Consider the following 10,184-nt stretch of genomic DNA (forward strand, 5'->3'; position numbering starts at 1 on the left):
TCCAGGCTAGGCCATTCCTGGCTGGGTCTACACACAGAAGTAATGCTTTTTCTAACCGGCATTTCTATGGTTCTTCAGTGGGGCTAGGAGGTAAACGTGTTTCTGCTTCAAAGGAAAGCAGCTAGGAGAAAGTTTCTTTTGCCAGTGTGTGAGGGAGCTGGAAAGCTGTAGAATGGTGCAGGGGATTCCAGGCTAGGCCATTCCTGGCTGGGTCTACACACAGAAGTAATGCTTTTTCTAACCGGCATTTCTATGGTTCTTCAGTGGGGCTAGGAGGTAAACGTGTTTCTGCTTCAAAGGAAAGCAGCTAGGAGAAAGTTTCTTTTGCCAGTGTGTGAGGGAGCTGGAAAGCTGCAGAATGGTGCAGGGGATTCCAGGCTAGGCCATTCCTGGCTGGGTCTACACACAGAAGGAGTGCTTTTTCTAACCGGCATTTCTATGGTTCTTCAGTGGGGCTAGGATGTAAACGTGTTTCTGCTTCAAAGGAAAGCAGCTAGGAGAAAGTTTCTTTTGCCAGTGTGTGAGGGAGCTGGAAAGCTGCAGAATGGTGCAGGGGATTCCAGGCTAGGCCATTCCAGGCTGGGTCTACACACAGAAGTAATGCTTTTTCTGACCGGCATTTCTATGGTTCTTCAATGGGGCTAGGATGTAAACGTGTTTCTGCTTCAAAGGAAAGCAGCTAGGAGAAAGTTTCTTTTGCCAGTGTGTGAGGGAGCTGGAAAGCTGCAGAATGGTGCAGGGGATTCCAGGCTAGGCCATTCCTGGCTGGGTCTATAAGCAGAAGGAGTGCTTTTTCTAACCGGCATTTCTATGGTTCTTCAGTGGGGCTAGGAGGTAAACGTGTTTCTGCTTCAAAGGAAAGCAGCTAGGAGAAAGTTTCTTTTGCCAGTGTGTGAGGGAGCTGGAAAGCTGCAGAATGGTGCAGGGGATTCCAGGCTAGGCCATTCCTGGCTGGGTCTACACGCAGAAGTAATGCTTTTTCTAACCGGCATTTCTATGGTTCTTCAATGGGGCTAGGATGTAAACGTGTTTCTGCTTCAAAGGAAAGCAGCTAGGAGAAAGTTTCTTTTGCCAGTGTGTGAGGGAGCTGGAAAGCTGCAGAATGGTGCAGGGGATTCCAGGCTAGGCCATTCCTGGCTGGGTCTACAAGCAGAAGTAGTGCTTTTTCTAACCGGCATTTCTATGGTTCTTCAATGGGGCTAGGATGTAAACGTGTTTCTGCTTCAAAGGAAAGCAGCTAGGAGAAAGTTTCTTTTGCCAGTGTGTGACGGAGCTGGAAAGCTGCAGAATGGTGCAGGGGATTCCAGGCTAGGCCATTCCTGGCTGGGTCTACACACAGAAGTAATGCTTTTTCTAACCGGCATTTCTATGGTTCTTCAGTGGGGCTAGGATGTAAACGTGTTTCTGCTTCAAAGGAAAGCAGCTAGGAGAAAGTTTCTTTTGCCAGTGTGTGAGGGAGCTGGAAAGCTGCAGAATGGTGCAGGGGATTCCAGGCTAGGCCATTCCTGGCTGGGTCTACACACAGAAGTAATGCTTTTTCTAACCGGCATTTCTATGGTTCTTCAGTGGGGCTAGGATGTAAACGTGTTTCTGCTTCAAAGGAAAGCAGCTAGGAGAAAGTTTCTTTTGCCAGTGTGTGAGGCAGCTGGAAAGCTGCAGAATGGTGCAGGGGATTCCAGGCTAGGCCATTCCTGGCTGGGTCTACACACAGAAGTAGTGCTTTTTCTAACCGGCATTTCTATGGTTCTTCAGTGGGGCTAGGATGTAAACGTGTTTCTGCTTCAAAGGAAAGCAGCTAGGAGAAAGTTTCTTTTGCCAGTGTGTGAGGGAGCTGGAAAGCTGCAGAATGGTGCAGGGGATTCCAGGCTAGGCCATTCCTGGCTGGGTCTACACAGCAGAAGTAGTGCTTTTTCTAACCGGCATTTCTATGGTTCTTCAATGGGGCTAGGATGTAAACGTGTTTCTGCTTCAAAGGAAAGCAGCTAGGAGAAAGTTTCTTTTGCCAGTGTGTGAGGCAGCTGGAAAGCTGCAGAATGGTGCAGGGGATTCCAGGCTAGGCCATTCCTGGCTGGGTCTACACGCAGAAGGAATGCTTTTTCTAACCGGCATTTCTATGGTTCTTCAATGGGGCTAGGATGTAAACGTGTTTCTGCTTCAAAGGAAAGCAGCTAGGAGAAAGTTTCTTTTGCCAGTGTGTGACGCAGCTGGAAAGCTGCAGAATGGTGCAGGGCATTCCAGGCTAGGCCATTCCTGGCTGGGTCTACACAGCAGAAGTAGTGCTTTTTCTAACCGGCATTTCTATGGTTCTTCAATGGGGCTAGGATGTAAACGTGTTTCTGCTTCAAAGGAAAGCAGCTAGGAGAAAGTTTCTTTTGCCAGTGTGTGAGGGAGCTGGAAAGCTGCAGAATGGTGCAGGGGATTCCAGGCTAGGCCATTCCTGGCTGGGTCTACACAGCAGAAGTAATGCTTTTTCTAACCGGCATTTCTATGGTTCTTCAATGGGGCTAGGATGTAAACGTGTTTCTGCTTCAAAGGAAAGCAGCTAGGAGAAAGTTTCTTTTGCCAGTGTGTGACGCAGCTGGAAAGCTGCAGAATGGTGCAGGGGATTCCAGGCTAGGCCATTCCTGGCTGGGTCTACACGCAGAAGGAGTGCTTTTTCTAACCGGCATTTCTATGGTTCTTCAGTGGGGCTAGGATGTAAACGTGTTTCTGCTTCAAAGGAAAGCAGCTAGGAGAAAGTTTCTTTTGCCAGTGTGTGAGGGAGCTGGAAAGCTGCAGAATGGTGCAGGGGATTCCAGGCTAGGCCATTCCTGGCTGGGTCTACACGCAGAAGTAATGCTTTTTCTAACCGGCATTTCTATGGTTCTTCAGTGGGGCTAGGATGTAAACGTGTTTCTGCTTCAAAGGAAAGCAGCTAGGAGAAAGTTTCTTTTGCCAGTGTGTGAGGGAGCTGGAAAGCTGCAGAATGGTGCAGGGGATTCCAGGCTAGGCCATTCCTGGCTGGGTCTACACGCAGAAGGAGTGCTTTTTCTAACCGGCATTTCTATGGTTCTTCAGTGGGGCTAGGATGTAAACGTGTTTCTGCTTCAAAGGAAAGCAGCTAGGAGAAAGTTTCTTTTGCCAGTGTGTGAGGGAGCTGGAAAGCTGCAGAATGGTGCAGGGGATTCCAGGCTAGGCCATTCCTGGCTGGGTCTACACACAGAAGTAATGCTTTTTCTAACCGGCATTTCTATGGTTCTTCAATGGGGCTAGGATGTAAACGTGTTTCTGCTTCAAAGGAAAGCAGCTAGGAGAAAGTTTCTTTTGCCAGTGTGTGAGGGAGCTGGAAAGCTGCAGAATGGTGCAGGGGATTCCAGGCTAGGCCATTCCTGGCTGGGTCCATAAGCAGAAGTAGTGCTTTTTCTAACCGGCATTTCTATGGTTCTTCAATGGGGCTAGGATGTAAACGTGTTTCTGCTTCAAAGGAAAGCAGCTAGGAGAAAGTTTCTTTTGCCAGTCGTGTGACGGAGCTGGAAAGCTGCAGAATGGTGCAGGGGATTCCAGGCTAGGCCATTCCTGGCTGGGTCTACACGCAGAAGGAATGCTTTTTCTAACGCGCATTTCTATGGTTCTTCAATGGGGCTAGGATGTAAACGTGTTTCTGCTTCAAAGGAAAGCAGCTAGGAGAAAGTTTCTTTTGCCAGTGTGTGACGGAGCTGGAAAGCTGCAGAATGGTGCAGGGGATTCCAGGCTAGGCCATTCCTGGCTGGGTCTACACGCAGAAGGAGTGCTTTTTCTAACCGGCATTTCTATGGTTCTTCAGTGGGGCTAGGAGGTAAACGTGTTTCTGCTTCAAAGGAAAGCAGCTAGGAGAAAGTTTCTTTTGCCAGTGTGTGAGGGAGCTGGAAAGCTGCAGAATGGTGCAGGGGATTCCAGGCTAGGCCATTCCTGGCTGGGTCTACACAGCAGAAGTAGTGCTTTTTCTAACCGGCATTTCTATGGTTCTTCAATGGGGCTAGGATGTAAACGTGTTTCTGCTTCAAAGGAAAGCAGCTAGGAGAAAGTTTCTTTTGCCAGTGTGTGACGCAGCTGGAAAGCTGCAGAATGGTGCAGGGCATTCCAGGCTAGGCCATTCCTGGCTGGGTCTACACACAGAAGTAGTGCTTTTTCTAACCGGCATTTCTATGGTTCTTCAATTGGGCTAGGATGTAAACGTGTTTCTGCTTCAAAGGAAAGCAGCTAGGAGAAAGTTTCTTTTGCCAGTGTGTGAGGGAGCTGGAAAGCTGCAGAATGGTGCAGGGGATTCCAGGCTAGGCCATTCCTGGCTGGGTCTACACGCAGAAGGAGTGCTTTTTCTAACCGGCATTTCTATGGTTCTTCAGTGGGGCTAGGATGTAAACGTGTTTCTGCTTCAAAGGAAAGCAGCTAGGAGAAAGTTTCTTTTGCCAGTGTGTGAGGGAGCTGGAAAGCTGCAGAATGGTGCAGGGGATTCCAGGCTAGGCCATTCCAGACTGGGTCTACACAGAGAAGTAATGCTTTTTCTAACCGGCATTTCTATGGTTCTTCAGTGGGGCTAGGATGTAAACGTGTTTCTGCTTCAAAGGAAAGCAGCTAGGAGAAAGTTTCTTTTGCCAGTGTGTGAGGGAGCTGGAAAGCTGCAGAATGGTGCAGGGGATTCCAGGCTAGGCCATTCCTGGCTGGGTCTACACACAGAAGTAATGCTTTTTCTAACCTGCATTTCTATGGTTCTTCAATGGGGCTAGGATGTAAACGTGTTTCTGCTTCAAAGGAAAGCAGCTAGGAGAAAGTTTCTTTTGCCAGTGTGTGACGGCAGCTGGAAAGCTGCAGAATGGTGCAGGGGATTCCAGGCTAGGCCATTCCTGACTGGGTCTATATGCAGAAGGAATGCTTTTTCTAACCGGCATTTCTATGTTTCTTCAATGGGGCTAGGATGTAAACGTGTTTCTGCTTCAAAGGAAAGCAGCTAGGAGAAAGTTTCTTTTGCCAGTGTGTGAGGGAGCTGGAAAGCTGCAGAATGGTGCAGGGGATTCCAGGCTAGGCCATTCCTGGCAGGGTCTACAAGCAGAAGGAGTGCTTTTTCTAAACCGAATTTCTATGGTTCTTCAATGGGGCTAGGATGTAAACGTGTTTCTGCTTCAAAGGAAAGCAGCTAGGAGAAAGTTTCTTTTGCCAGTGTGTGAGGGAGCTGGAAAGCTGCAGAATGGTGCAGGGGATTCCAGGCTAGGCCATTCCTGGCTGGGTCTACACGCAGAAGGAGTGCTTTTTCTAACCGGCATTTCTATGGTTCTTCAATGCGGCTAGGATGTAAACGTGTTTCTGCTTCAAAGGAAAGCAGCTAGGAGAAAGTTTCTTGTGCCAGTGTGTGAGGGAGCTGGAAAGCTGCAGAATGGTGCAGGGGTGTCAAGGTCCGGAGGAGCAGAGATTAACAGTATCTCTGTCCAGAGGAGCTAGACCAGTTCTTATGGATTCCGTGTTGTGAAATTAAGGTGCAAACGAGACCAGATATCACCATGAAACTGTTTATTAAAGGATATGTTTGGGCAAAACGGAGGGAGAGAAGGGAGAAGGGAGAGAGAGAAAGATCAGAACAGAGGGAGAGAGGGGAGAAGGGGGAGAGAGAAAGATAAAGAGATCGATGGAGAAGAAAAGAAGGAGCAGGGAAGGGGAAAAGGCTGTGATCATATTACCCTCAGCCGCCGATGAAGGGGAGAGAGAGAGACGGGTGCGTGGCCCAGGGATGATCTTCTGCGGAGTTTGTCAGAGGTTCTTCAGGCGGTGTGCAGCTGTGGTGGTCTGGTGATGGTCTGCCCTCGGTGGTCCGGTGGAGATGTCACTGGTGGTCTGATGGAGGTGCCACTCTTGGTCCGGTGGGAATGGTGGTCCGCTGGGAATGCCACTGGTGGTGCGGTGGGAATACCACTGGTGGGGATACCACCCTTGGTCTGGTGGGGATGCCACACTTTGGCAGGCCTTTCTCCTGCCTTTTTATACAGTTTTCTGCTCAGTGTCCAGCTGCAGCCCCCCCAGGGCATCTTCCTGTGTATTCTCACACATTCGCAGGGGTCCGGCGTCGCCGGGGGGAGGGCCTCCGCCCTCTCTCGGCTACACCTGTCCACACCCTGCATACACAGCCCTTGGGGGCAGCTGAGATAAGGTGGAGGCTTCCTGGGCAGTCCAGCCAGGGTGAGGTCTAGGAGTTTCAAAGGTATTGTCTGTTGATTTGCATCTCTGAGCTTTTGGGCCAAGCACCGAGTCTGAGTCCCAGAAGTAACAAGATTAAGGAGGGACAATGCAATCTTTATCTTTGTTGATTAACAAGAGAGAGGATCAGACTCTCACATCACCCCGTCAACAAAGATAAAAGAGGGAAAAAGGATGGGGGGGGGGGGGGGGGGGGGAGAAAGTAAAAGGAAAGGTTTAGGGAAAAAATGGGGAAGTTTTATACAATTTTCACAATAGACATGGGTTTTGATCGGGTAATGGCCCGAACGTGTCTCACACCATCAGTGGATACAAATTGCATATTGGATACTACATGTTGAATCAGTTGTATAAAACAGGGAATGATACATGGCAAGAAAAGTAACAATGCCAAAACACATAACAAATAAAACAACATCTGTTTAACCTAAGGTCCCCCTGGAAGCCAGGAGAGCCAGTCCATATTCCATCCTTCCCAGGTCTGGACAGGTACATGAGCTAATTTTCGAATCCCAGAAGATATTTGTCTCACTACTTTCCCATTGTCATCAATCTGTAGACAACAGTTGGAATCATTTAATTTTCCACAAACCCCTCCTTCTTCTGCTAACAGATAATCAAGAACCATTCACAGGGGTTCCAGGTAGCAGGACCATAGTATTTAAAAGTCTGTTGGGGAGGTCCAGTCACCTTTTTCCCCACTTTTGACCACTACCTTGTGCCAAATGAGTGGAGATGGACCTTCTCTTTCTTCCCAAATTATCATATACTTTGATTCCCAGACCCTTTCCTTCTCCACCTGGGAGTAAGAAAAACAGTGGGTGAATCAGTCAAATATAGCATACCCCAGTCCAATTAGGTGGTAACTTTTTATAGAATTTGTCCCTGCCAATGTGTTAGGGAAAAGGACATTGTTCCATCTCCCCTCAGGATGTGCGCGACCCTTCATACTACAATACCAAGCACCCAAATGATTTCTCACTAAGACAATACACCAAAGACATATTTTAGACAAAAGAACAATGCTGAATTGCTTAACAAACCAGGACAGAATACATTAATTCCATATCCCCCCACCCCATCAATCCTTCAGGTGGGAGTCCATTGAAGCTTATGTAAACCTTCCCCGTGCATCAGGCAAAAGAATAATGCTGTGTCATTTAACAAAACAGAACAGAATACATTAATTCCATATCCCCCCATGCCGTCAGTCCTTCAGTTGGGAGTCCATTGAAGCTTAGGTAAAGCTTCCCCGTGAATCTGGTGACACTGCCAGGCTGTGAGGAAAGGGCAGTCGGCAGTCCTCTGTTGTAGTGATGCTGCGGGGAGAACTTATAGCCTGCAAAACTTGAGAAGTCATTAGTATGGCAACAAAACAAATCCTTCTGACAATATCTCAAGGAATCTTTAGTCAACTCCCTCAGATACTGATAAGGTATCAGTGCAAGGCACCTCCACCCAAAGAGAGGCTCCCTGAGCCTGCCCAGGTGAAGCTAATTGCTTTGAATGGGCCGGTAAGTGCCTTTGATTGTTTCAGCTTGAAGCCAAGCTAGGCACAAACCAAATCCACCTCCCAGACCCTGTACAATTTGCAATTGATTGGTGAGCTCACAGATCTCTAGGCTTCACCTCCCCCACTCACCACAGAGGGGTGAAGCTCTCAGCTCCTCTGAGGATGAGAAGGGGGCACGCCTTTCCCCACATCAGATAAGTCTATCAAGGGGGGTGCAGTGGGCTCGGGTTTCTGGCTAGTTTTTTACAACGATTTCCAACTGCACTGAAGATAACCCATCAATCACTTCTTTTGGGATACCTTTCTTTCGGCCAAGCCCCCACCAATACTGTCTAGTGTTCGGGTGCTCTCTTCCCCCAGTCGAGTGTCGTTTGGGGATTCGAAGCATCTGGCTCTGGGGATCTGCACTTGGCAGTGGGTGATTAATTTTCACATGCCTCAAGCCTCTAGGCTCAGGCTTATGAACTTCCTCAGGCACCCCATACTGCCTGGCATAATCTAATAGCTCTCTCGCCACCTCTTCCCACGTCCATTGTCTGCAATCAGGCTGGTTCCTCCCGGGTGTTAAGTTCTCCCTCAGAGCAGCTTGTATTCGGGAGGTAAGTGGGGTGTCAGCTATCTCCTTTTGAAGCTGAATGCCTTTCATCTTAAGGGAGTCAGGAAGTCCCCTGACCAAAGGAGTCATTCGCTTTGGGTCCACCAAGAGAGAAAGGGGCGATTCAAAATGATGTTTCAGTTCTCGGTCATAGACCATTTGCAAACAAGCTGCCTTCTGCACATTTCCCATGATCTGATTCATGCCTCCCCTCAGAACTAGAGGCTCTCCTCTCTCCTTTGAATCAAAGCCCCCAGCCCAGAAAGCTGCTCGCTGAGTAAGGCTCCAGGGACCACTCCTATTTCCCGTAGTTAGGAACACGTTAGCACCCCAATAGCCGGTGGCTTCAGCCTCTGTCAACCTAATTTGATCACCTCCAGTTCTAGAGACACGCCATACATATTCCACCTCAGACTCTCCATCCGAACGTGTAAACTCTTTACGCAGTTTGGCCAGCTCAGTGGAAGAAAAGGGTATCTCTTTGGTTGTGATGGCAGGGGTGCCATCCTCATACAGCATTTCAGTTTTAATGAGAGGACGCATGTGAGCAGCAGCTTCCTCTGCTGCTGCCAGTTCTGCCTGGGGGTATATGGAGGCAGGCTCTGTCTGCTTTAACTCTTCCTCCTTCAAAAACCACCTTTGCCACTTCTGTTCTGTTTTTAATCTATCCTTAAGATCTGCCACTTCGTCCTTTAAAGTTACTATATGCCCTTGCAGGGAATCTACCAGCTCCTGCAAGGAGGAAATGAGTTTGTTCTCTCGTCCGTTTTGGCTTTGCTTTTCATCTATTGAAGCAGCCAAACAGGCACCCAAAACTGCACAGATGAAGGCTTTGCCCTTTCCCGACTTGGCCCGTGCCTCCTTCTGCAGGGCCACAATCCGATCCGTCACACTCTGACAGTTACTCCAGTTCTCACAGGCCCAGCCCAGCCCTTCCACGGACGGGCGGGCACCGTGAGCTTCCAACAGACAGAAAAGCCTCTCCACCGTGGCCATTGCCTTTAAGGTAAAAGCTCCACGGGGAGGTCACAACAACACAAACACCTTATACCTCAAAACCTTCCCTACAAAAACCGCTCAAAGAAAGCTCCTCCAGGGAGATCACACCAAGATCTAGCTTCTCGGAGAGGACAGCCACAGTCACCCCGAGAGGACACACTTTACCAACAGAGAAGCTGTTCCGTTTGGGTTCACTAGACTTCTCGGGGGGGAAATTCTTTCCCCCAGGACACAGTTTACACAATGCTATTTACCGCAGGGTACTAAGAATTCTCGGGAAGGCCACACTATAAAATCAACACTTGTACCCTAAAATATTCTTTCCCGGGAACGCAGAGATCTAGCTTCTCGGAGAGGACAGCCACAGTCACCCCGAGAGGACACACTTTACCAACAGAGAGGCTTCTCGGGGGAAATTCTTTCCCCCAGGACACACTTTACACAATATTACTAGACTTCTTGTGGAGGTACCTCTCCCCAAGAGGACACACTTTACACAATATTTCCTATTTACCGCGGGGTACTAAGAATTCTCGGGAAGGTCACACTATAAAATCAACACTTGTACCCTAAAATATTCTTTCCCGGGAACGCAGACACATTTAGACATTTGAAAAATCCCCACACTCTGCTCCACAAGCATTCATTTTGCTCTCAGAGTACATCTCAGACACACTCGTGCACACTTTGGGGTTCTCAGAAATGCAACAGTTTCCGATGATACTTTCACTACACAGAATCCTGTCCGTGACGCCAAAAAATGTCAAGGTCCGGAGGAGCAGAGATTAACAGTATCTCTGTCCAGAGGAGCTAGACCAGTTCTTATGGATTCCGTGTTGTGAAATTAAGGTGCAAACGAGACCAGATATCACCATG

General features: G+C 48.6%; 1 protein-coding gene across 1 annotated transcript; it reads right to left on the bottom strand.

Annotated features, from left to right (window-relative positions):
* Positions 1–7,949: 7,949 nt before the first annotated feature.
* On the bottom strand, positions 7,950–9,322 carry LOC135173969 (uncharacterized; the record flags this gene model as incomplete). Its single annotated transcript, XM_064141198.1, has 1 exon — positions 7,950–9,322. A coding segment is annotated over one exon (1,373 nt), but the record flags the coding sequence as incomplete, so codon positions are not given.
* Positions 9,323–10,184: the final 862 nt, after the last annotated feature.

Source organism: Pogoniulus pusillus, unplaced genomic scaffold (genome assembly GCF_015220805.1).
Source record: "Pogoniulus pusillus isolate bPogPus1 unplaced genomic scaffold, bPogPus1.pri scaffold_173_arrow_ctg1, whole genome shotgun sequence".
Taxonomy (NCBI): Eukaryota; Metazoa; Chordata; class Aves; order Piciformes; family Lybiidae; genus Pogoniulus; species Pogoniulus pusillus.